A 27,910-nucleotide genomic window follows, 5' to 3' on the forward strand; every position below is an offset into this window, starting at 1 on the left:
TCTCCTGGTCACTGGGCATCTGTTGCCGAAAAATATCTCTGTTCGACTATCTGCCGAGCGTAAACAAAATCAGTGACATAGCATCACAACAAAAACAAGCGACACAAATATAACCGCCCCTTGAGTAAAATTGATGAATTTTATTTGCTTCCCTAACAAAATTAGTTATTTGCATATTTGGGATTTTTGGGTATCGATGATGAGATCTATCACTGTTGAATTCCTTGTAATGGTGATGGTATTGGCTACAATCGTTTTGGAGCTTCGTCATTATTAAATTTCGTATGAAATTGGTTATGTCACGTTTAGTAAATATATTAAAATTGCATACGGGTGAATCTTTCATCGTTGTTATTTGGATTGCATATAGCTTGCAAAACGGATATACTGTCGGAGCAGATCATAGTATTTCCGCGAATATTTGACGCTGGGTTAATGGCCTGTATGATCTTGGTATGATCCCATGGCTAAGAATGTATCCGTCCTCTCGTGTTACTGCGAACGACGTATTTTCATGTGTCTTTGAGCTTTCAATGAAAAAGAACTTTCATCCTTCATCTTCAAGTTTTGATTTGATATCAATGAATAGTGCTGTAAACGGATTGATTGGTATTGTTTTTCCAGTATTGCGATAGTGTCATATCAATCGATTTGGGTTTAATATGCCAAGGAGGATATATGGGTTTGAAGTAATAACCCCGTTCTGTTGGAAGTTGTAGTTGACTAGTTTTGGTCAGTACTAGTTTAAGAGTGGATGGAATTCGTTTCATGCATTTTTGATTTATTGTCTGTGCAATATCGGCATGAGGCTAACTTTAATGTTCCCCACGTTTAAAATTTCTCGCAGTATTTTTCCCAAAATAAAAAACAAATAAATTTGGTTCCATTTAACATCAAGTTGTATGTATTTGTATGTATTTAAGGATTGTGTTTTTATATTTTTTTTTTTAATTTTTCATGTTTTTTTTTAATGATAAAATAAAAATTTACAAAAGAAAAACAAGAAAATATATAAAAGTTCGCCTTTGTGTGTTTTTGTTTTTTAAATTCAATATAAACATTTTTCTCTTTTTTAAATTTCTTATTTATTTATCCTAAAGTTTTTTTGTTTAATTTAAAAAATTTCTTTTAATCACCTTTCGCCAAAATGAGAACTTAATTTTTTTTCTTTAATTTTGTATAAATATTTCTCTTCAGAATCAAAACAAAAAATTAATAAAAATTCAACTACAACATGAGAATAGTGTAATATAGATTTATTTATTATTTTTAGACATCGATTACCATTAGGCTGTTTTTATTCATTTGTTTAATTTAATTTTTGATGAGAAAATACATTTTTATTTTTATTATTAATATTCTGCATATTTGCCATATTTTTAAGTATAGTTACATTATGTTATTTTAATTTGTTGTTTTTATTTGTTCTTGTAAAATTCCTGAAATTGCACAATTAAAACCTGTATTTTTTTTATTACAAAATGCATCTCAAATTGTATGCACTGCGCTTTGCATTGATTTACTTCATTTAATTTTTATAACAATGTGTTACATTTATTAAACCAAAAATGATAAAAGAAAAGAAGAAAAAACAGTAAACAAAACAACAATAAGTAATATGAAATGAAAATTCAAAATTGGCAGTGATCAGAATTACATATTTTTTTTATTTGCATTTAGTTTTCACAAAAAGAAAAATAAATGATTTAAAAGAGCTTTTTCATAGTTTTTCTTTTTAATCAGAACACTTTGTTTTTCTTTGTATCTTTGCTCTCATTTTGTGCCATAGACTTTTTTAAAGCCAAAATAACTATTTTATAATATTTCTACATCGACATAACACTAATATTTAATATTAAATTTAAAATTTATAAGGAAAATATCCGAATGTTTTATTTTTCAACAGTTATTATGTACGTAAAGGTGTTTTGAGTTTTGACAAATAAATTGAGTTCACAACAACACACTTCACATATCAATACTATTTACGTTTCCCATTCGATTAAATACTGCGTGAGTCCGGTGGGAGTTCGACGTTTTGCCCGAATTGTGAATTGTTCACCGTTTTCAATGCGATTAGCCGCTCCGAAGTATTTGTTTACCGATAATTTTAAATCGGTCAATGGGACTGCACTCTGGGACTGAGATGAGGGCGGCGGTGGCAATGTGGTGCCTGTGTATGAATTTGAACTTGAGGAACTGGATATGGAGTTTCGTCGGCTGTTTTGAGGCGATATCTTTTCGGGGCGCTTTCGCAGGCGACGTCCATGCGTCGCAGTAACTGTTACTGAGGGTACACTATCGAGGCTTGATGATGTGTTATTGGGCGAAATTGATGGATGTAAAGATGAAGATGATGATAATGTTGTTGTCGTTGTTGATTTACTGCTGGTTGTTGTTGGGTGGTTTATTGATTCGGGTATTGGTGCACGAATTGGAAAAAAGTTACTTGGAATTTGATTGATTGTTGTTGTACTTATGACCTGAAATTATTTTAAAATTTTGTTTTTTAATTTTAACGAATATTTTTTAAGGTTAAATGAATTTTCTTAAATCCTTAATAGTTGAGGAAAATTATACATTCACTTCAAACTGAGTTTGGTAGAGATCTCGTATACGCCCCGCCCATAATACCTTAAAACTTGTCTTATTTTGGACCACAGCAACAAATCTAGTTTTCTGGACCACAAATAAACCTCGACCATATTCTAAACTCTCCACTATTTATTTGAGTTTGCTTTTAGTCGGGAATAATCGACTTATGGAATGAAGTTAAAATCAAAGCGAGACGAAAAGTATTTTATCATAACACGAGATGTTTTTATGTTGTAAGAAAGACTTTCGTCAATGAATTTCGCTCGAAATGAGATCGGGATTTTTTTTTTATAATAAGCACACATTCAAGGGGATATTAGTATCCTTATTAAGCAGACACAGTGTGAGCACTAGGAAGAGGAGAGAGGGATTGAAAGGAGATGTCGGTGCACATTGGTTTTGAATTCCTGAATATTGCAATGGTTGGGAAAGACAGAGTGTGCCAAGGCTTTCCACATTCGCTTAGTACGGCTAAAAAACGAATCTCTGTACTTGGCACTACGACCGAAGTTGGGCTCGAGGGTATACTGGGGAGCATTCCTAGAAGAGCGAGTATTACGGTTGAACTGCTTAAGGGGAGGAATGCAGCTGGCTATTTCATTAGAGCATAAACTTTAAAACAAAGGTAAAAAAGGGTCAGACAAGAAACATTACGACGATGTTCAAGCGAAGTAAATGAACTTATGATGATATTATCACCTATTAATTTAAACGCTCTACGTTCAATACTATCCAAGAGACTTAAGTAAATTGCAGGAGCACCAGCCCAGAGATGGGAGTTATACTCAAGCTTCGGACGTATGTAAGTCTTTTAGATAACAGCCAGATCAGAGGGGGAGAAACACTTCTTGCATCGCCTAAGAAAAGCCAAAGATTTTGCGACATTTTTGGCGATATCGCGTATGTGATCGTTCCACAAAAGGTGGTTGGTGATACATATACCGAGAATATCGAGATGTTAGGTCTCCTCGATGCAAGTGACATCTATGGCAAGGGGGTATATCTCGCTTTAACGATACAAGACAGCATTGGGTTTTCGAAGCATTAAATTCCACGCGGTTTTTTAATCCCCATTCAACAATACTGTTTAGGTAGGAATTTATTGAGCTTTTCATATTTTGTCGTTGCAGTTCCACATCCGAAGAAGAGTGATGTGAGTCTGAACTTAAATATGAAAAGCTAAGAGTACTATCGGATTATTGGATTAGATGTTGCAAAAAGGGGATCATTAATGAAAATGAGAAAAAGTGTTGGAGATAGAACAGAGCCCTGGGGCACACCACCATTTATTTTGTGGTTTTCAGACTTGAATCCATCCAATACAACTTGTATTGAACGGACCGAAAGGTTATTACCAATCCAATGAAGCAGGGATTCATGAATACCAAAAGAACGCATTTTCGATAAGAGAGCCTGATGCCAAACCCTATCAAAAGCTTTTGAAATATCAAGTGCAATAATCTTACTTTCACCATCATGAGATCACCAGTGGACCTTTCTATTGCTTCTAAAGCCGTACTGACGGCCATTAAGAAGCTTTCGATATTCAAGATATTTCTTGAGCTGATAATTAATCAGCGTTTCCATTACCTTTCAAAGAAGGGGCATAAGTGCAATCGTTCGGTATAAGAGGGTGAGGTAGATTCGCATTTTTTGGGGATGGGCTGGTTAAGAGATTAGCTAGAGCTAACAAAAAGAGTATCAAAAGGAAAATTATGTAACTGGCAAAACTCTTATAGAATGATAAATATCGTTAGATACTTTTCTTGTTGAGAAAGAATTTCTTTTTCATTGGAATATTTATTTCTTCGATATATTAAAAATACCGACGGACATTTCCAATTTTTGCATTAAAATTCCACTTTCAAATTGAGAAAAAAACTAGCGGATAAAGCTAAGCTATGGTAAAAAAGCGATACATTTATCAAAGAAAAAGTCTCATCAAGGGCTGTGTTTGCTTTACTTCTTTTTTGCGATTCATTACAACCTTACCTTCATTCATGTGAAGTATAACTTATATTCTTGAATAAGGTCTTCATTGTGAATGTGAATGTGAATGAAAATTTTTTTTCAACGAACTAAATATTACCCTTGAAAAACTTTCGGCTTACTGTTTTGCTACATCAAAAAATTACGAGGGAAACTATCAATAAGTTCTTTATTCTTATTAATGATTTCATATATAACATTGCGCTCGAATACATAGACATAGTTAACAATAATATTCTATAAGAAGAATAGATATTGACAACAATTATTTTTTAAAAAACAGTGGTGCCATCATCGATTTTATTTTGAGTGGGGTTACAAAAAATGTAATGATAAAAAAGCAAAGTTTGTATTTCTTAGTGGTCTACGGCAAGAAGTCATAACTTTATTTCTTTTAAAAACACGCCAATATTTCTGATTTTACGAACTTCTATAGGAAGTGTATTAAAAAGTTTGCAGGATGCAATGGAATAGGAGATTCGGTAGCTTGTCGTAAGAAAATATGGGATATTATAAAGGTGGAATTATTTCTAAGACTTCGTATGTCGGAAATCGGACTAATCAAATATCCAGCTCTTTTAAAAACACTTTTGAAACTTTTAAAAAAATATAAATGTCTAACGGAAAAATTTTCAACGACCTAAAAAGTTCCATTGATGGTGTTAAACGATGGGTTTAACAAACGTAACGTATAGCTGAAATTTGAATAACATTGAGTTGTAGCTTGTTGACATATGCACCACCCCAACAGGGTATTCCCATATTGCAACTTGGAATGAAAAATGCCAAACTAAACCATCTTCAACAAATTTGAAGAGCAATACTTTTTCAGGTGGTAGAAAAAATGGTTGGATGAGAGAAGATAGTTTTTTAAAATAGCAATGTGTTTGTCCCAGTTAAGGTTTTGATCAATATAGATGCCGAGGTACTTGAAGTCTTCAACTTTTTCAATTTCAAAACAGCTTCCAATGCATTAAACATTGGGATGGTATGATTGAGTATGGTGATCATTACATTCACTATAGAGTAACTTATGATTGAGGCAATGATTGGTATCTCCGGAGAGATACTACCTCTTAGGCTGAAAAACATTAACTTTGTTTTGCTGCTCACAATTAACTCATGTTTACCCAACCAAAATCTTAGCAAGGGCTCTGACCTTAACTCGGATAGGAAGTGAAAAAAGCGAATTAATATAAACCAAAAATAAAATTGGGCCCAGCACGGATTCCTGTGGGACCCCCAAAAGACTATTTTTAGAGGAACTTATGCTGCACCCAACTTTTACATTGTGTGATGTAATTTTTAGATAAGACTCCAGCCATTTCCAGATGATACCACGATAACCAATTTTATGTCAAAAGCTTTTGTTATGTCTACTAAAAGTCCAGCACATTTTTTCTTAGCATCTAAACCTTCTAGTAAAATGCAGCAAAATTCTAGAAAAGCCTCCTCAGCAGAAAGCCCAGCCCTGAATCCAAATTGAAATGGACTCTTGTTTTAATTACCTTCTCAAACAATTTCGATATTGAAGACAACAAAGTTATTGGACTATAATTTGCTTTATCTGCTTTTACTTCCTTTTTTAAATAATGGAACTATTATACCTTTTATTAAATCATCAGGAAACTTCTCAGAGTATATGCTCAAGTTAAAAATTTGTGTCAATATATCTATCGAATTGGGCCCCATCCTTTTAAGCATTATATTAGATATTTCATCTTTGCCATGATGTTGATTTATTTAACGAGTTTATTGTTTTATGTATTTCAAGTCTTGTAAATGACTCAAAAAAGAAACTGTTCGAACTGGTTTCCTGAGGATCAATCTCATAGCAACAGTCAAATGAATTATGTACACTTTCAGAAAAAGAACTATTCCCAACAGACGCAAAAAAGGAACTAAATTCATCCGCTACATCTTTTGAATTCGATAAAAAAAACTGTACCATTTTTTACTACAATTGGATTGTTGCTATTGGACATGCTCCTACCTAAAATACTATTAATGACTTCCCATTCCTTTTTTTTGTTTGATTTTAGATTGATAAAACGAATATTTTGTTGTTCTTATTTCTTCGTTTACTTTCTTACACAGCCTCTTATACCTGGATTTGAAACTTAAATTCATAGGATGTTTCAGACATTTTTTGCTTAATTTATTTTTCTGTTTAATTTTCTTTTGATCAGTAATGATTTTACCATGGTTTGAGGTTTCTATTTGAATTGTTCTGCATTAAAGTACAATTTGATAAACTTACTTAAATCATAGGCAATGGAAACTTCACGAAAGATGTAAGTCCATTTTCAGCTATGAGAACTTTATAAAGAACAGAAACAGAATTACTTACTAGAGCATCTATGTTTAAATCACCTAAAATAATAAGATTCTCCGATCGTTTAAGACTAAAGAAATTAGACATTTCATTTATAAAATAGAGGGAAGAAGAAGCGTGTAATGTATAAACGCAAACAAATGTAAATAATCCATCATATATGTTACAACACACTTCGAACATCAATTCCTTTTCAACGTTCGAAAACAGAAAAATCCCATTCTTACTCAAATATGTTCCTCCAAACCATACAAATATATTTAAACATCTCGTTTTCAAAAACTACAAAAATAAAAAAGAAAAACTCACCTCCACATTGGATGACAACGGCCTGGTTCGCCTTCGCCGAACCTCCTGATTTGGCCCGATCATTATATCTTTGGCACTCAGTCTTCTTTTAATCGTACGTACTAGCCTAGGCTGGCCAGCAGCTTTGGCAATATCACTATTACTAATATTCGGGAATAGCCCGGAACTTTTTAATGCTGCTATCTTAGAATTAAGATCTAAAGTACTCGTGAATATGCTATTACTACCAAAACTGACACTTTTCTTTGCATATCCGCTGTTTGTCTTTGATGTTACAGCAGATGTCTTTGTGGCAGTTGTATTATTATCACTCTTTTTGGGCGTAACAATTCTAAATGGATTATTTAAGCCGAGAAAATTCTTCGGAGGTGGTATGATGAGATCGAGGGTACCACGACTACTACTCGAATTCTCGTCCGATGATGAATCACAGATGTTGCGAGTTAAGCTATTTGATTTTTCAGAATCTTTATAGCCTTTTGACAATGTGAATGCTTTTCGTTTACGACTACTTTTTTGTTGTTGAGGTTGTTTTACTACAGAGGGGCATTCGCCTTGTTGTGTGTCTTTTTTCTCTTTTTCATCTTTAGGTTTTTGATTTTCTTCTGTTGTCGCTGCGACTTTTTCGGGGACTATTTGATCAAGAATTCCAGTCAATGGATCTGATAAGTCTTGCATATTTGATGATTCCGATTTGACTTGTTCGAGAATTTGTTTGATGGGTATTTCATCGTCTGATGTGAATTTATCATCATCGTCATCAGCTTCGGTTTTTTCAAGTTTGAAATTGATCTTAGAGTTTGATGATGATTTTATTGAATTATTTTCATCTACTTTCCTCACAATACTGAAAAAGGCAAAGCAAAAAAAAAATTTGAAAAATAGTTGAAAAAAAGATTCGATTCGCAACTTACGTATTTTCTTCCTCATCTTCATTCGCATCATTGTCATCCACATCCATCTTTTCGTCGTCTTCGATAAACGGCAGTATATTTATTTTAAGATTTTCCTTGATGAATTTATTACAAAGAACTTCATCCTTAGGGATATCAAAAGCAGGCTCCTGTGGTGGTTTGATAACTCGTAAACTCCAAACTGCAAATTCTTTTTTCAATTCCCTGCCGCAAATGAATAACTTTTGATTATTTTGTAGTGTTGTGAGTAACTGATTTTTGAACTCAATATCTGAAAGATCGAGCATCTGCAGAGAGGGGAAGAATATAAAAAGTTGTACATAAAATGACAATGAATATGAGATCTTACCGATTTTGGCAATTGCAATGCTTCTCTTTTTTGCAGGGCAAATGGATAAATTTCTTTATGCAGATGATGGTATTTTTGGAAATTCTTTATTATTGTCAGATTGTAGAGTAAAAGATGTACCAGTTCCTCCCATTTGATTTCGATACGTCGAAGAAATTCTTTGCCATTGTTACATAGTAAACAACCAAACAAGTAAAAGCTGTAAATAAAAACAACAAATTTTAAGTATTTTCTTCAGGAGAACAGAAAAATTGAATTGAGAACTCGATCAACATCGAGAATTTTATTTAGATATCTTTTAATAAGTTGTCAGTGATCAAATATTTACCGTTGCTCATAAGAACTGGTCTTTCACAGACCACAACTTAGGAAATTAAGCTTCTTGGCCTGTATCCGTATAAAATTCAACTCTCGAAGAATCTCAAGTAAACGACCAAAAATATCGACGTGTGCTTGATCAACGATTTGGTCCATTTATGCAGATTTCCGACGTTTATGAAAAAAGTCAACATAAACCATTCAATTAGTCGAATTCAGGAAAATCATTTCGGATGCGCGTTACCAAGAGAAACAGTTGTAGACATTTTGCAGTATATTATATCCATACATAATCACATCGAAAAAGCTTTTAAACAAAATATGTGTTGCTGAAGTTTAAAAGCGTTTAAGGAAAGACAATGTATATGTTTCGAATTGTACAAGACGCTCCTATCGCACAGTACTGTCGGGAATTTTGCCTTCTTAAAAACAGGTTTAAAACCACCGTGTTGTACCAACGAGCTTCGTAGTAAAAGGAAAGACACAAAAGGATTGTTGACAACGCATTAGACTAGAAAGTGAGTGGGCCTCTTTCAAGTGAAATCAAGTTTAGACAAAGGAATAAGATTTAAAGTAGATCTCAATGAGCCAAACTTAGTTCTTAGAGAAATTATTATAAAGAAAAACAATGTACCAAAAGTCACCGAGATTTATGAATTAATTGTATTCACAACAGGCCACCTCTCTGGGATAAATTTTCAAAAACTTATAACAACAGAGACATTGTTAAACAGCTTTGGGCTGAAGCTTCTTCAATGATGGAACTCTTCAGTTTATTTCTTTGAATAAATATTTTATTAACCCACACGTTGACTTATTAAATGACGGTATGAATTTTGAAAATATTTCTTTGAAATCTTCCATTAAACATTTTGTTTACATCCAAGCTCCACAAATTCAGACCCTAGACCGATATCGTCCGCGGTTGGAAGCAGTGTATGCAGTCGAACGTTCTAGAATGTCTTCCAAATTGTTCTGACCCGATATCGCCCGATAATTCGGTTTTAGTGTACGCGAGCCGTAAGAATCTATTCCTAAATAGCCTTAATGAGGATAATATGTTAGTGAGTTGTGACGTGAAGTCAGAGAAGTTTTTATTCCTTAACCTGGTTAACCCAGCCACACTAATGCTAAAAAATACATACCCAAAATCTCACGTCGTTTATTGTTACCCCTTTGAATTTTAGACATTTACTTCGGAAGAAGTCTAAGACTTGAAATTTTATTTCCTACACACCATGTCTATATCAAAGGCAAACATTTTAAAACGGCCTTAGAATGCGTCATGAGACCAATAGAAAAATTACCTCCACGGTAAGGAGTCGCGTTTATAGACACTGAATCCCTTAAAGATCTCGAAATAGAACAATCCATCTTAAAAGGAATCATGTGTATGTTAAAAAATAGATAGAGAACTAGCTCGGACAGATTAAAGTAACATCATCCAAAAGAAGCCTCAAGGAGGTACACTTTCACCATTTCTCATTTCATTCTTGTCATGAATTAAATTCTTATCGAACTTGATTATAGTGGAGCACTAGTGATTTCTTACAAAGATGAAGTGGTTTACTGGCGACCACAAACCACTATAAGTGAATTCTATTCTTATTAACTGGGTAAACTTAAACAACAAACTGATCGAGTGTCACTCCTGGTTTCGGAAAGGGTATTCTACAGCCGAGTAGTACCCGTGGCATGATGGTTAGTGCGTTGGGCTGTCATACAAGGGGTCTTGGGTTCAATCCCTGCCTGTGCCACCTTAATTTAAAAAATTAATTTTCACGGGTACTGCCCCTTGCGAGGAATTGGCAAAACTTTCAAGAGTAATTCTTGTCATTAAAAAGTGCTTTCTCAAATTAGCCGTTCGGATTCGGCCTAAAATTGTAGGTCCCTTCCATTCCTGACAACAGTACTCGCACACAGGAATGGATTAGAGTTGTAAGTCACTAGGACCTGGTTCCCAACGGACTGTTGCGCCACCCAATTTAATTTAATTAATTCTACAGCAAATAGAAAAACGGTGTTCCATAAACTTCACAACTTAGGTGTCCAAGTTTGTTAAAGCACTGGACAAAATTTACAATCAAAAGACAGCTAGCGTTCATAATAGATGTGGCAAATCAAAAGAGATCCAAATAAATCGAGGAATACGACAAGGATGCACTCTCAGTCCATTATTATTTGCGTTATTTTTTGATGACTTGATTGATTGGCTTCCTTGTGGAGTGGAGTTTGAAAGCTTTAAAATAAAAGTAATTATGTATGCTGACGACATTGCCATTTTGGCAGTCTCCAGCTTCACTATAGTTTATGATCAATAGGCTAATGATTATTGTAAAAAATGGGGACTGGAAGTACTTTCTGCAAAATCTAAGATAATAGTATTCCAAAATGGTGCAGTGCGGACCTCAAGGAGAAAACTGGAGATATGGTGCGAGTAGTATTGGAAGTAGTCAAGGATTATGTTTATCTGGGAATGACTCTCACGTTTAATTTGAACTTGGACAAACACCTCAAAGCCAAGGCCAATGATGCAAGCCGAATATGAAATTTTTACCGCAACTGCAAAAAAAGTTCTGTTTTATGGAGCACAGATCTGGGGTTTTTTGAAAATACGAAACTGTTGAAAATTTGTTTCGATTCTTCCTTAGAAAAGTATTTCTCCTCCCTCTAAGTACGCATAAGTACATGTATCATTTGAAAAAAAAAAGGCTTTCGACACTCTTTGTATCAACATTGAAGCTGTGCGCAGATTATTTGATACAGGTAATTAATATGGACCGAAAAAAATTTGCCCAATAATTTTGTTGGAAGTGTCATGCGTCGAAAAGCTGAATTCTACAAGAATTGCATTAATCTTGCTGCAAATTGTGGTATTATTCAAGAACTGAATGGATGTACTGGTCTCCAGATGAAAAAAGCACTGTACGAGGTTATCCAACCGATCGATGAAAATGAAAGGAGCACATTAATAGGAAAGGCAAGATTATCTTCGGAAAGGGACATTTATTCGAAACTTAATTATAATCTAAATGAACATAATTACTTTAGGCTCGATTTTTCAAGAAAAATTATTGGAACAATTTTTAAAGCAAGAGGTGAACTTCTTAACCAATTGTATGTATGGATTTTGTAAATAAACTTAAAGTAAGCAAATTTTCATTTTCCAGTAAAAGTAATTAAAGTAATTTTGTTTCGACTAAACTAAAAGTCACTACTACTCTCCTTTTTGATTGAATTATAAGTAAATTATGCTACAAGTCAAGAAGTACCAATAACTTGCAAAAAAAAAAACTAAAAATTGTATGATTTTAAATTGATTGAATATAAAATTAAATAACATTGTCACTCGGGCAGACAACATTTTTGTCATTCCTTATTATTTATTCCTTAAACCAAAAAATGTATGTAACAAGAACCTTACATTTTTTGAATAAAAATATCTATCTATCGATATGCGAACAACTGAACCTTATCTAGGATCTGCACTTTGACAAAGAGCTATGGCTTAACGATTAAACCCCTTTAAACACTTTTTACAAATCGGAAGAAAGTCCCAGACCATTTAGGTTCTATGATAGACGGAACCCCACTCTAAATATATTGCAGTAATCATGGATGGAAGCTGAGCTGGGGTTTAAATACGCTATAGAGATCTAAATAAAGCTCAGATCGCATTCTACTCATGAAGTAATAGCGTAGAAACTGGATACCGAATCTTAATAATATTGGAGATATTCTCTGCAATCATCAGACCAGTGCTCACTTTTGGTAACATGGAAAAAGCTTAAAGTCCATACAAATGTACAAAGAACTGTACATGATGTTCATGTATGAGGGGGCGATGCAGGTTTGGGAGCAATACTCAATCTTTTACCTTTGGACCTATAAGCACAAGAATCCGATGCAAACTTTTTTGCGACCGTTTGATAATGCGATTGCTTGTGAGCATAAAACCGGTCACAATCTGTTGGGGCTTGGTAACGAAATTGATGAGGAAAGCACGAAGACGCTTTCTCACTTTCTATGCCGATGTATGCATATAAATTCTTAGGCAGATTCTTCTCCAATAATCTTCAATATCTTCAATTAACTCGAAGACCTTGAAGAAAACAGTCTCTTCTTAAACTTAATGAAAACATCTTAATGGCTTTAGGTCAAAAAATTTGAGACAAGTTTGATACGTTTCATCCATGTATATGGACATCTTTTGATCTTGAAATTCTTATCCCAAATATCTGTTATTAAATAATATTGTCTAAAAATTACTTACACATCACCCCTGAATATCGATTGAAGACATTGCGATTGGACACAATCCGCATGAAACCATTGCTTGCATTTACAACATTGTATCATCTTATTATCGAATTGTCCGCTCTTTCCACAATAACAATAGATTTTCTCCAAATTAACACGATGTTTTGTATCCCAAGTCAATTCGTCCAACTGTAATTTTGTAGAAAAAAAAAGAATACATAAAACAAAAGTTTGGTTTCTCTCAACAAAAAAAAAACCAAGAAAACTTACATCATATGGAAGTTGTTTTAGAACTTTTTTGGTTTTTGTCTTGTTCATTATATTCACATTCACAGGTTCATCTTCTAACGAATACTTCATTGGTTTTACACATCTACAAAAGTGAGAGCAAAATGAATTCAATAAAAAGAGACATTTTTGAAATATATTTTTTTCTTACCTCTTACACATCCATTGACCAGAATTTGGTGACACTTCATCTGTGCACTGTCGATGATATCCCCTTCCACATCGATCACAAGTCTCAACAACATCCTGATCATTGTCCAATTTGCAAGTCAAACATCTCGGCTTCACTTTGCTTTGGGTATGTTCACTTAGTTTTGTAAGTTCATCAACATTTGACCAGTAATCAGTTTTGTCATCGAATTGTATCAGATATTGTTGCCTGTGTTTGTGTACAATTGTCCCAAGATAATAACGTCCATCGCGACGCTTCACCAATGCATCTTCACCGATGTCAAATGCGGGCATGGTAATATCTTCAAAACTGCCACTCTTCTCCATTTCGACTTCCTGTTCCTCGGTTTCTTGTTCAACACTGGGAATATCTTGATCCATGGGCGCCAATTCACTATGGCAATGAGTCGTCGAAGTTGTCGAATCGGGTTCATCGATATGCAAGTCTAGCATGTTGGCAGTATCTACTTGTTGTTGATTCATTGTTGTCATCATCGGCGGACATGTGTCGATTATTGTCGTTTTCGGATTGATTATTGGTGGGATTATGGGACTATGCATAGCGCCTTTAGATATTGTGCCTGGTGCAGTGTCTCCATAATGATTGTTGATGCATATATTTATTCTATCTAACACTACAGTCGAGGTATTTGTCTGTGGCCCTGATGATGGTCCTCCCGTCACCAGGGAATTTGGCATTTTTATTACTGGGTTCGGTAGAGATGATGAGGATGATGAAGATGGCGAGTGTTGTAGTGCTGCCATTGTGGGCAAAGTTGTTGTTGGCTGTGGATGTTGCAAATGGTGAAGATTATGATATTGGTGCGATTGTTTATCACTGTTTAAGTTAAAGTTTGACTCCTCTAGAGAAGTTAGTTTATTGCCACAACTATTGTTGTTGTTGTTATTATTATTATTGTTGTTATTATTATTATTATTGTTATGTGTTACAATTCTTATTGAACTATTAGCAAAGCTGTTATTAACTCCTGAGATTGATGATGATTCATCTGGTCCAAAATTATTTGTTATCAAAATTGTTCCAGGCGCTTGTGCAACCAGTTGTGTTGAATAATATGCTGCTGGATTTGCAGAGGGAGTGTAAAATGTCGCTGCCGATTGTTTATCCAAAATTAATCCTCCACTTTCTGATGTCGCAATGCCAGGGTAAGAGGCCATAGCTGCTGCTGCGGCCGCTCCATTATGATTAAGATAATCAATTGTTGCGGCAGTGAGATTATGTTGTTGTAAGCCATTACCAAATGCTGTTGCGCCACCGGTATTGGACATCATTTGAACTCAGACTTTTGGGCAGTTCTATCAGAGGGAAGGAAAGAAAACATCATATATTTTAAATTAACAACCACAACATATAAAGGCTGCGTATTAGGTTCAAGTCCAAAGAAACAATGAAAAGTCTAAGTCGAAGTTTTAGAACCAACATCGTAATTGGTGACAAAACAACTCTAGTATGTTATGTTCTTAGCTGTCCATGCAATTTTGGTTATAAGTTACTAGTCATCAAAAAAAATAAGACGTTCAAAATGTCCAGTTCTGAACTTTATGAGCAAGATTTATCAGCTTATCACTCGTAATAGCTCATCAAAGCGGACAACAATGCGTGATTGTTCAATGTTTGTTTTTATGGTGAGCTATGTTGATCTGACTTTTGCAATAAGTTGGCTGTAATGAGTATTGGAATTGAAATTTGGACCATTTTTGTAGGAAATATGTGAAATGTATTTTAATAATGGATTAGATGTACTTAGGGGAAAAAACCCTTCTCTCAGACATGTATTGTTGAAAACAGTTTGTGTTTTAAAATTTAAATTTTAGTAAGTTTGGATATTACAAATTTAATATATTTTCGAACCTAATTGGGATTTCAAATTGGTTGAGCCTACATATCATAATATCTTGCACACGTATGTTACTTATTCCGAAAAAATGTTACTTATTCCGGAAAATTGCTGACAACATCAACATAAGTCCAGCAACATTATACGTGAATGTGTGCATAAAAAGTGTTTGCACGACAAATGGAGAAGTGCCCCAAAAAATTATTTACTCCAGCAGATGAAAGCATGGTAGTACCCGTGAAAGCAGTAGTACCCGGCATGATGTTTAGTGCGTTGGACTGTCAGCAAGGGGTCTTGGGTTCAATCCCTGCCTGTGTCACCTTAATTTAAAAAAAAAAAAATAATTTGCGCGGGTACTGCCTCTTGCGAAGAATTGACAAATTATCCAAGAGTAATTCTTGTCATGAAAAAGTGCTTTCTCAAATTAGCCGTTCGGATTCGCCCTTAAATTGTAGGTCCCTTCCATTCCTGACAACAGTACTCGCAAACAGGAATGGTTGAGAGTTGTAAGTCACTAGGCCCTGGTTAACAACGGACTGTTGCGCCACCCAATTTATTTATTTAGATGAAAGCATGGAAGCCATTTACTGACAAACTAATTGGACCTTACCAGTGTGGCTTCAGGCCTTCAGGCCTGGAAAATCTACCATCTACCAAATTTTCACTCTACGCCAATTTCTGGAAAAGACCCAAGAACATAACATCGAACCACACCATCTTTTCATCGATTTTAAAGCAGCTTATGACAGTGTAGACAACGAACTATACAGTCCCATGTTGAGTTTTGGTATCTCTACCAAACTGATACGACTTATCAGGATGACGCTTTAAAATGCTCGTTGCTGCGTCAAAATTGGAAGAGACTCGACTGAAACCTTCGAAATCACCAAATCACAAGGCGATGCGCTGTCATGTAGCTGCTTCAATGGTCGCATTCACAAAGCTAATGGCTACGTAGTCAAGGGATTCTGTTTGGCTAAATCTAACTACAAAAGTAATTGAAATTAATAGTGCACACTGGTTTTGAAGTTTCACAATCAGCTACTCGGTAAGGATACAAGAATTCAAAATGAAATGAATCTTTCGGTATTTAAATCCAAATATAAATCAATCATATTATACTTTCTGTTTGGTTTTATTGAATTTAAAAAGAAAAAACTATTTAACGTTCTGAAAACACAAATGTTTCTTATTTTATATGTTTGTATTTGTCATTAATATGACAGCCCTGGATTAACTAGCTTTGTAGTGCAATTTTGCATTCTACGTAGCCACTAGTTTTGTGAATGCGACCAATATTGTTCTTAAAAGAGTGGTGAGTAACACCAACGCCAATACAAGTGGCACCGTCTTTCAAAAATCCACACAATATATTGGATATGCAGATGACATGGACATTATGGGAAGAACCAAACGAGCAGTGACGGGTGATTTCTCTAATGTCGAGTCTGAGGCGAAGAAAATTGGTCTCGACATTAACGAGGACAAAACGAAGTATTTACTGTCGTTGAATAGAGTCGAATCACACCGTAGACTTGGCCAAAATGTGACAATTCACAGATATAACTTTGAGGTGGTAAACGAATTTGTTTGTTTGTTTATGTGGGCACTGATCAAACGCAGAATTACCCTTGCTAATCGCTGTTTCTTTGGCCTAAATAAGCAGTTCAGGAATATCGCGAAGTATTAAAGAGACACTGTACAAAACTTTAATTATCCCAGTCTTGCTGTATGGTGCAGAAGCATGGACCCTCTCCCAGGCGGATGAAGGATCTCTTGGTATCTTCGAGAGGAAGGTTCTGCGTACGATCTATGGTCCGGTTTGTGTCGACGGGCAAAGTAGCATCTGTCAAAGAAGATTTAATCAGGAGTTATACACTGGTCAAAAAACTTCGTGTACAACGCTTAAGATGGCTAGGGCATGTCAAGCGAATGAGCATCGGAGCTCCAGCCCGTAAGGTATTCGACGCCAAGCCTGAGGGAACAAGAAGCGGATGCAGGCCTCATCTCCGGTGGAGTGATAAAGTTGAAGCCGACGCACGTCAACTTGGTATTTGAAACTGGAGGCAGCAAGCTAGAGGTCGAGTAAGCTGGCGAAAGTTATTACTTGAGGCCCAGGATCAAAATTCGCTGTAGCGCCAACTAACGTAAAGTAAGTAGATAAAAGCATGATAATTCTAAAAGTGCAGCAAAACCCAATGTTATCAGCTCAGAAATAACTTTCGAGGAGCTTGATGAATTGATAAGTCATGCAGTGCTTAAGAAACTTCATTCAAAAACTTCTTCTGAAACTCTGGTTTTTCTTCTCAGACGAGTGCAAATTGAATATTTTGGGCTCTGAATTGATTTCATACGTGTGTTATAATCCTTATACACAGCTAAAAAAAAACAATAAGTCTACAGTGGAGTACGGGAGGTGCAGAAGAAGAAGAAGAAATAGAAATAATTGATGGGATCATAGATAAAACTCTGTAAAGGAATTGGGGGTACGCAATTGTTTTGTATACTACCGAATCACAAAGCAGATATTATGCAGTCCTAGTTCATATGGAACTGCCCTTATTTAATGAAGCTGCCAGCACAGTCAATGGATATGAATTTTATCAGAAATTTGTGGACACTGCTAAATAGGAAAATAAGGAAGCACCAAATTTCTAATGAAATAACGTTAAGAAAGCTATTTTGGATGAGTGGAAAAAGAACACCCCCGAATCCATCAAAAGAATGGTGAAATCAAAACCGATAGATAATAGGCTTTTCAGACCAAGTCCAAAACCCGGTTTTCAAAAGCTCAAGGTTTGCCATACATTTGGTAAACCACAAATTATCGTAAACCACAAGTTTTATATAAAACCTCTCTAAAACTAGTAGGTATTCAAAGTTGAACTAAACAAACAAACCTTTCGAAATATTCAACGCTTAAACGCAGCTGATGGCTGCTGTCAAAACAAATATTTTATTTTGAAATAAATTTGTTGGTGGTAAGTAATCATCAGCCTTATCACAGGCCCCGTCGTAATAGATTTGTAGTACGAACACCGAATATATATCATTGGTCCCGCCGGAATTCGTGAAAATTGGTATCACTAGCCCCGAATGAATAGGAAGTATGGCAGTTTTTTCTACGAACAGTTATTTTGATCGGAGTTTTGAAAACGAACAAAAAATATTAAGCTTGCTTAAAAATAGAATATATGAAAAGAATCATGCAAGTAAGTCCAAACTTTTTTATAATTTAATTTAACTCTTAAGTGTGGTTCAGATCTATTAGACTATACCACCCCAAAAATGGTATTTGGTAAAAGATTCCATGGGTCCATCCATCCATCACGGAGTTGGAAGTGGTATCTTTTCAGAACAACTGAATCTCAGTCTATCCTACAGACTTCCCAATCAATGTAGTGTATTCCAGGCAGAAGTAATGGCGATTAAAGAAGCACTATCCTGGCTCAAAGAAAACGTTATATCTTTGCAAAGATATACGAATCTTCTCAGACAGCCAAGCCGCTCTTAAATCTCTCGCGTCTGTCTCCACAAACTCTCAAACAGTCCACAATTGTCGATCATCTCCGAATGAGATGACGGAACAGTTTAACATTCACCTCATTTGGGTGCCGGGCCACAGAGACATTCCGGGAAATTGCAAAGCCGATGAGCTCGCCAAAAACGGAACACTTCTGCCTCATGTTAGACAAAAACATAACATAGGAACACCACTTGCTACATGCAAATATCTTCTCAAGCCATATGCTCTAGAAACAACAAATGCTAGATGGTCACAAAGTACCACCTGCCTAGCAACCAAGCAAATATGGCCAAGTATTGACTTAAAACGGTCAAAAAGCTTGATAATACTGAGCAGACAAAGTATAAGCTCTACAATTGGAGTAATAACGGGACACTGCCTCATAGGAAGACATGCTCTGAGGCTAGGGGTCTACACAAATGACTTCTGTAAAAGCTGCATGGACGAGGAGGAAGAGAAAACAGTCCAACACCTTCTATGTACATGTCCAGCACTCTCCATTAGAAGGAATTAATTTCTCGGTAATCCCTTCTTCGATAACACCAGTGAACTGGCAACGATTGACACAAAACGTCTAACTTTATTAAAAGTACAAAATGGTTTGTTTAAATTCATTACTCTCACAATGGACCCTTGAGGTCTACGTGTGTCAATGACATCTGGACAGCCACTCCAACCTAACCTAACCTAAGTGTGGTTAGATTGGAAGGCATACATCAAGAGGAAAGAGAGAATAAAAAAGAATGCAAAGCTACAGGTGGTGGAGCAAATAGAATGCATTTGTTTTAGCAGCCTCGAAGAAGGTGTCATAAGACTGACTGGCCTTGAAACTTCGACCAGAGGAATAAAAGATCCACAATCTTTTGGATTCGAAAATTCTCCGAGCCTTTAGAATCAAATGAACCCTGTGAAGAGAACCAACTTGCTGATGTTTCGATGTCATCAGACGTAGTTGATGTGAGAAATGTTCCACGGCGTCTTCCAACCACTTCGCGTCAATCATATGATTCATCCAGTCTTCGTGTATTTTCTTTATTTATTGCAAAGATTACAACGACAATACTATCAATTTTTAAAGACAAAAACAAATAAAAACAAGAACAAATCGTAAGATGAAAAACGAACTTTTATTTAATTTTCTTATTTTGACGCAAATCAGCTGATTTTAACACTCCGAAATTAGTATTTCTGTGTGGCAATGCTTTTTTGAATTCGTTCGGGGCTTATGATGTAAATGTATTCGTAGCGTAACATAATTTTCGGGGACTCGCTACGAGGGACTCTGTGATAGGGGTGAATATTTATACAATTTCCTTACAAAATAAGAATTATTTCTTTTTGTTTTTTATTTACAGAATATGGAAGAGAAAAACAAAAACAAAAAAAAGAAAACTTTCGGGGAGCTGCGTAACAACAGAAAAATTTGCCAAAAATTTGATCCTCCAGAGTTTCAAACGCTCTTTGTTAAGCGAGGAACCGGAATTCACTATGGCTACTGGTGTGACGATGACCAAGGACGTTCGTTATGACGTTTCCAAGGGATGCGTCTTCGAACTCGTCGCCACAAATATGTTCAACGCTTTCGCTTACTACCTGGAGAAACTTTCCGGCAACTCCGTTCAATCACAAGGATTTGGGAGATATGAGAAAGGCTATAAGTTCATTTGTGGAGGAGAATAAGTATGAAAGAAAATTTCTGGTGGAGGCTAAGCCGCAGCGGGCTAGGAAAATTTGCGCCAAAACATTCCACAATGTGGAATTCGTTGTTCCAGTGAATAAAACCACAACGGTGGGCTATCGCAACTTGATAAACAGCCTGCCAATATCAAGCCAGGCGAGTCCTCAAAGGAAGAAACCAAAGAGATAGTCAAGGAGAAGTTGCTGACCATCATAACAGCTTCAGTGATCGCTCTGGATGAGTGTGATTTTGGTACAAACCTGGAACTAGGAATTGCCCTTTTCTGCTCCGTCCATAAGGACCTACACGAAATCGTTCATAAGTTGCTTGGACGGCCACAATACATGGCGATTCTGAAGGTACATTTGGCCAACAGACGCAATAGTCATAAGCTCAGTATTATGGATTGAATTTTTTGTGAAAGAAGAAGGAAATGTTTTAAATAAAATTAATTTTTATTGGAACAGTTTTGTTTTTTATTGATTCTATGATATATTTTCTACACGATTAGCTTCTCCTTAGTGAATTGTTTGGACGGGCTGAAGTGAACTAAGAAGATAGCTGCAGCCAAGAGAGCTTGTAGTTCTCGTTGGTTCATGTCTTGAGCCCATTCCACCCGACCCCAGAACTTCAGTTGAAACTCTTTTTCTAGACGAGCTAGTGTTACGTTAAAATCAATTTGAATTGGTTAGAATCCATTTTATTTCCACAAATAATTTGAGAAGAACAAAACTTTTTACTCGCAAATTTCAAATCATCAAAACAAAATTTGACAGCAGGTGTTAAACAAATTTAAATGTTAAATGAAAACGTGTGAATGTTTGGTGTGAACGATTTTCGAAAACATGTTGCGGAAATCCGGTTTAGGGATTGGTGTGAAAAGGCTATAACAAGGGTTATCACACAAAATTCTAATTTTTAAATAAGTAACAATAAACGTTTATTTTAAAGTTGGTATTTACATTTGTCAAGATGCAATCAGAGAAGCCTCCTCTGATGTGCTGGGTTTCAAACAGGCACCAACAAGGAACCACTAGTTTGATGAGGAATGTCGGCAGGCAAATGCAGCCAAACAACAGGCACGCAAAGCGGCGCTGCATAAAAGGACGAGAGCTCCTCATGAGCTCTATGAGCAGAAGAGGCGGGAGGAACGCCGACTTCTCAGAAGAAAAAAGAGAGGGCATGAGAAGCGTGCGGTCGAAGATGTTGAGAGGTTTAAAAGCAGGAATGAAGTTCGAAAGTTTTATGAACAGGTGAAACGAAATTCACAGGTACATAAACCCAGAACCGAAGGCTGCAAAGACGAAAGTGGAAACATCATAGTGGAACCGCAGTCAATGCTGAGGATATGAAAGGACCACTTCTGGAGACTGTATAACGGCGACGACGAACTAAATTCCGCTGTCAGGCAGGATGATCCATTTAACATAGACGACGAAAGCCAACAATTCCGTCCTCCCGACTGAGACGAAGTAAAGATTGCTCTATCTAAGCTGAAGTCTAATAAAACCGCTGGAGCGGATGGCTTGAATGCTGATCTCTTTAAAGCAGCTGGAGATAAGTTGGTTAAGAGCATGCACCAACTTATCTGTAAGATAAGGTCGGAAGAAAGCATGCCCGATGAATGGACCCTATTGTATTGTTTGCCCGATCCTGAAAAAAGGAGACCCTCTTAACTGCACCAACTATAGAGGAATCAGTCTACTTAACATCGCCTATAAAATCTTCTCTGCCGTAATATGTGAACGTCTAAAGTCCATCGTCAACAACCTAATAGGTTCTTATCAGTGTGGTTATAGTCCAAAACTGGGTTTAACGGTTAATGAAGGCAAAACAAAGTACATGCTGTCGACAAGAAAGGACATACAACACCGATGTCTTGGTCAAAACGTCACCATCGACAGACGTAACTTTGAGGTAGTCAAGGAAACAACACCAGCGCTGAGATAAAACGCAGAATAAATCTTGCTAACCGTTGTTTCTTTGGATTAAGAAAGCAATTGAGTGGTAAAGCCGTCTCTCGAGGGACCAAAGTGTTGCTATATAAGACCCTTATCATCCCCGTCCTGCTATACGGTGCAGAAGCATGGACTATGACAAAAGCGGATGAAAGCACCTTGGTTCGCTTCGAGAGAAAAGTTCTTCGTGTGATCTACGTATGCATCGAAGGGTAGTGGAGGAGAAGATGGAACGACGAGCTGTACGGGCTGTACAGCGACTTAAAAAAACTTAGCCAGAATTGAAAAAGTCCAACTACTAAGATGGCTGGGTCACGTAGAGCGCATGGAAACCAATGATCCGGCCCGGAAAATCTTCGAATCCCCACCCACAGGGTAGCGAAGTAGAGGAAGACCGCGGATCAGGTGGCGCGCACAAGTGGAAGGTGACCTCACCCAACTTGGAGCGCGAAACTGGAGACATCTAGTAAGTAGGTAATTTATGTTTGTTAGTCTATTTTTAGAAATAGCGGGGTACATTTTGTAAAGTGACTAAGTTATAGAATAAATGTTAAAGTTATATGTCATTTTAATGTCAACGATAACTCATTCCAATTGGTGTTACATGCAACAAGTATGCAATGTGTTTGAAAAAATATGATTGACACAAATTGTTTGATGCAACATGTTCGATGTAATTGCAATATAAGCAACATATTTGATGATTTCTTGAAAGATCTCGACTACAAAAGTACATATCTGTAATTTTAGGAATATGTTTAAAAATTGCTACATTGTTAAATCCAAGTTTATGTTTATTCATTTTTCATCTTAGCATAAAAACGAAGAAAAAAAACTATGCTGAATTGAAATAAGTTCTAAACCAATCTTCAACTCAACCAAACATTCAAATAGTTGACAAAACCCTCAAATGACTTGAATTTTTAACTGTATTAATTTTCAACCACGTCGAATAGGATCTTTTAGACCAAGAACCCTACGAGAACCGATTTGATAAGATTATTTTCTAGGCATAATTTCGTATTGTGGAAGGAGTGAAACAGCTGTTCGTTTTGCCTTGGCAATAAGCAGAGTGATTACCAACTAACAAATGGCAAGTTAAAATATTCACATTGAAAATCGTATGCACAAGGCTCAAGAGAAGTTTGCACATAAACATGTCCTTATTTTTTTGTATTTTGTTATTTATACTTAACATGTAAATCTTTTTCTTCATAATTAAGCCACATACCTAACTATCATTTCTGTGTATTAGCTTAGTTTTAACCAAAACAAAAATATTTGTATTTATATAATTTAGCCACATACCTACCATTTCTGTATTTTAGTTTGATTTTAACCAAAATAAACATATTTAATCGATTTTATTTCTTTAGATTGAAACATGCATAGGGAAATGGAAATAATAAACAGTAAAACCTTTGTGGTTAAAACTGTAATAGGTATTAATTGACAAAACCATTAACTGGCGTTATTGAAGAGCTAAAAGTGCACTCGCGTTTTTATTTTTATAAATAGGAAACAATATAGGTACGTATGCATAGAAAAAGTTTGTGTAGAATTGTCACGTCTGCAGTGTTTTTTATTTCAATTTCTCCAAAACTGTGCCAAGAAAAATGAAATTTAAATTATTCAAGAAAACAATAAAAAAAAAAGATAAAGTTGATAAAAGTGAATTAATTTGATTTCATTATCATCATGGGGTCATTTAAAATGCAGCAATGTGGCTGCTTTCAATTCCTGAAGACCAGAAGCCCTTTGTCACTTCCACACCACATAAAGTAACGAGAAAACAGCAAACAAAATAAAACAAAACAAAAGGGCCTCAACTAGGTACATATAAATACTCTCAAATCATTTACACCCAAATATCACGGCCTTCAATGGCCATGTCATGCCGTCGTTGAATGCTTAACTTTGGATTAGGACAAAAATGCAAAAACCTCACTCAAAACAATATTCCCAAGCAACTAGGAAAAATTCATAATTTTCTTTTACATATCCAATGGAAATTTTAAGATTCTGTAAAACTTTTCATTCAACATTATTGAAATGCCGCAAAATTACATGTGGGAGAAAAAGATATAACCGAGTTTCCAGAGCTATACACAATTCAATTTTGATGTAAGCCTCAAAAACAGAAAGAAACAAAAAGAAAAACTAAATTGTTGCTCTAGATTTTGTTTTTGTTGATATAAGTTAATAGAATTCTGGATTCTAGCTCTAGGTTGATTTTATTGTTAAATATAAAATGAAGGGAGTTCAGTTATCCAAATAAGTTGGAGCATAGAAACAAAAAAAATCAAAGCAAAAGAAATGAAAAAAAACCTTCAATCGCGCGTTGGTTTCGTGGAACATGGGAACAGGCAATCATAATTTTTCCATATTTCAATGGGAGTTCTTTGTAAAATTTTCAATTTACCTTTTAAATAAACACTTTGTTAATCGAATAAACTTAATTTTTAACTTGATATTCAATTAAAATATTCGAAAAAACAACAAAAATATGTTTCAATAGGAAATCCCGACAGCCATTTTCCACTGGTATGGTGTATGGTCGTTTTTTCGTTCTCTTCACGGTTTCGGTTTTGGTTTTGGTTCTCGTTTTCCAAGATTGTATATGGGCGCAAACGATTGGTATAGATTCAGCTGTTTTTTTTTTTTGGTATATTTTGATTTTCCAGCAGTTTTCCAGTGGAAATGTTGTTTCTTTTGTGACAGTTTTAAGAACGGTGCATATCTCAATTTGTTATACCATTTGATGACAGGGTTAAGGGATTGTTTGCATAATTTCATTTTCAAATCTACACAAAATAGTTAAAACATAAATGAATGCAGATTAAGAATGCAGATATGAAGACGAACATGTAAATCTTTTCGCTCTGGTTTTCTTTTAATTACAGATGCAGATATAAGTCTACTATAAAAATACAACTATTAATTGTTAAGAGTTTGAGAATTTTAAAAATAATATAAGAAAGTTAAAATTTATTATGTATCATTGAAAGAAATAAGAATAATAAAATAAGAAATTGTACCAAACAGTCAATTTATATGGACGATAATTAATTAATGGCTTGAATATTGAATTTCTTCCGTTTTTGTGAAGCATTTCTTCACTTAAACTTTAGGCTTAACACCGTAAAATGGAAATGGAAATACTCTTTAAACTTACTGAATAGATTTATATGTTTTAAGTGAACGCAATTTAGTATTCTCAATTGTCAAATCATAGACAAGGACCATCGAAACTTCTCATACAGCCAAATAAACATTCTACACTGTTGATTCTTTTATTGAATATTGAATTTCTTCCGGTTTTGTCTTATTTACAAACCATTTTAACAAAAATAAGCTTCGGGCTTAACACCGTAAAATGGAAATACTCTTTAAACTTACCGAATAGATTTATAGGTATATGTTTTAAGTGAACGCAATTTAGTATTCTCAAACAAAACAAGGACCATCGAAACTTCTCATACAGCCAAATAAACACTCTACACTGTTAATTCTTTTTGTAGTATATACAAAATGATTTAATTATTAACCCTGAGGCTCCACAAGAGTAAAATCCAATCCAACTTCTCTTCCGCAATCCAATGTTTTTTTTTGGCATAATATGTCTTGCCATGAGCAACCTCAACCGTCACATTTGACATAACGGTTAATCTGTTGTTTACTTTTTTGTTGATTTGCCCTTTGTGTCGGCCATTTTCTTTTATTAATTTTGCTTACTTAATGTAGGTTTGACTGCACTCGACGACAATTTAAACGAAAAAAAATTTTAATTTCAAAAAGACTATGGAAAATGGATGCTCACTACTACATACAACACAAAATTCAAATTTGATGACAAGATTTTGATCCGCTCAAAAAATCCAAACTGTGATGACCAAATGCAATTAATAATAAAATAAAACTAATCCATCTTGGTTTTACCCTATGTTTCGCCAGTTGTTCGATTGTTGGTCTCTATTGGATTATATGATGACAGGCCGATAGTCCTGTCATCGGAAATATTCAATGGAAATCCAATTAAGCTTTCTACATCAACGTGGAACTTGTCGAGTTGTAGAAGCTGAGTAAGGTCGATGATTCTCGAGAACTTTCTCCAAATGAATCCTGAAACTAAAAGATGTTCTTATCCTCTACCTTTCCACAATCATCACCCCCTCACACATAAACAAGGCATACAAGCCAATGCTTATGTCACCTTTATATGGATCTAAGGTGTAAAACGACCCGAGCCGATGATCAGCATTCCTGGGTCCCAATTCCAAAAATAACTCAGTCTCTAAAGGGGTATCCAGATACCTGGTGACCTACGGATTAACTTGCCTTATCTGTATAATGCATAGTACTCGTGGCATGATGGTAAGTGCGTTGGACTGTCATGAAAGAGGTCTTGGGCTCGATGCCTGCCTGTGCAGGATACTGCCTCTTACGAGGAATTGACAAATTCTCCAAGAGTAATTCTTGTCATGAAAAAGTGCTTTCTCAAATTAGCCGTTCGGATTCGGCATATAAACTGTAGGTCCCCTCCATCCCTGCAAATACTCGCATAATTTGAATCTCTCTACAGGCGGACCTTTCTTTCTTCGCAGCTCGTGAGACCAAGTATGAATTAAACAAAAAAGAAAAAAATTGTGGGACCGGTATCTATACAACACTGGGCGGTGTATTGGCGCTGAAGCCTTTTGCAGTATCTCCTGTGTCCAACACAGAGAAGGGAGCAGTGGTTTTCCATTGACCCTTTTCTGCTGTTGGATGCAACTGAATCCTGAAGGCATCTGGTGAATCATTGGAGGCTGGAAGTGTTAGAACTAAGAGGTATCAACCAGCGCTCTGGCAATGCCCTGCCAATGACAGAACATTTATATTATATTTGGCAACACTGTTGCTTTTTAAATTCAATAACGACTGAATATGTCATTTCATTCTTTTCTTGTTTCTCTTTTATGAAAATAAACTTTTGCGTTTTTAATTCAATTCATCAGGAAGGACACCGCAGCAAACCTAATCGCGTTGAATGGGCAAAGAGTGTGCTTGCTGCAGAGAGGACCAGTAAAGACTCTAAACCCAATGATTTGGCCAAAAACCATTGTTCCTGTCAGACCAGTTTCATTTATTTAGCATTAAAATAAACTTTAAGCAGAACATATTGTTTTATAGAAATTTTAACGAAAATATTTGTTTGTTATAGTATCGATTTTTTCTTTTTTCTACCAAAAAATTACTAAAGTTGATGTGAACGCTAACTATCAAAGTGAACTTTAAGCACATTTGTAAGGATTTTGACCTGCGGATGTATACTTCAAGCCTTTAAGCTGGCCATAAACGATAGAACCAAATGGCCTCGAG

At 35.5% G+C, this 27,910-nt stretch overlaps 1 protein-coding gene across 1 annotated transcript; it reads right to left on the reverse strand.

Annotated features, from left to right (window-relative positions):
• Window positions 1-1,294: 1,294 nt before the first annotated feature.
• Window positions 1,295-25,159, reverse strand: LOC129941237 (polycomb protein Pcl). The gene is made up of 8 exons (XM_056049824.1): window positions 24,972-25,159; window positions 13,509-14,845; window positions 13,340-13,442; window positions 13,083-13,258; window positions 8,492-8,690; window positions 8,143-8,429; window positions 7,229-8,075; window positions 1,295-2,483 (listed from the first exon to the last, which is right to left on the reverse strand). The coding sequence occupies exons 2-8, from the start codon at window positions 14,819-14,821 to the stop codon at window positions 1,986-1,988; spliced, it is 3,423 nt and encodes a 1,140-aa protein (XP_055905799.1). The 5' UTR covers window positions 14,822-14,845; window positions 24,972-25,159; the 3' UTR covers window positions 1,295-1,985.
• Window positions 25,160-27,910: the final 2,751 nt, after the last annotated feature.

Source organism: Eupeodes corollae, chromosome 1 (genome assembly GCF_945859685.1).
Source record: "Eupeodes corollae chromosome 1, idEupCoro1.1, whole genome shotgun sequence".
NCBI classification, from domain to species: domain Eukaryota; kingdom Metazoa; phylum Arthropoda; class Insecta; order Diptera; family Syrphidae; genus Eupeodes; species Eupeodes corollae.

Bases quoted from the DNA above. Each gene is read 5' to 3' on its own strand.
- LOC129941237 (XM_056049824.1), bottom strand. From the start codon at position 14,821: ATGATGTCCAATACCGGTGGCGCAACAGCATTTGGTAATGGCTTACAA. The intron at 13,443-13,508 runs GTAAGAAAAAAA...TCACTTTTGTAG, and splicing joins GGTCAATGGATGTGTAAGAG to ATGTGTAAAACCAATGAAGT. The intron at 2,484-7,228 runs GTGAGTTTTTCT...AAATAATTTCAG, and splicing joins CGTTGTCATCCAATGTGGAG to GTCATAAGTACAACAACAAT.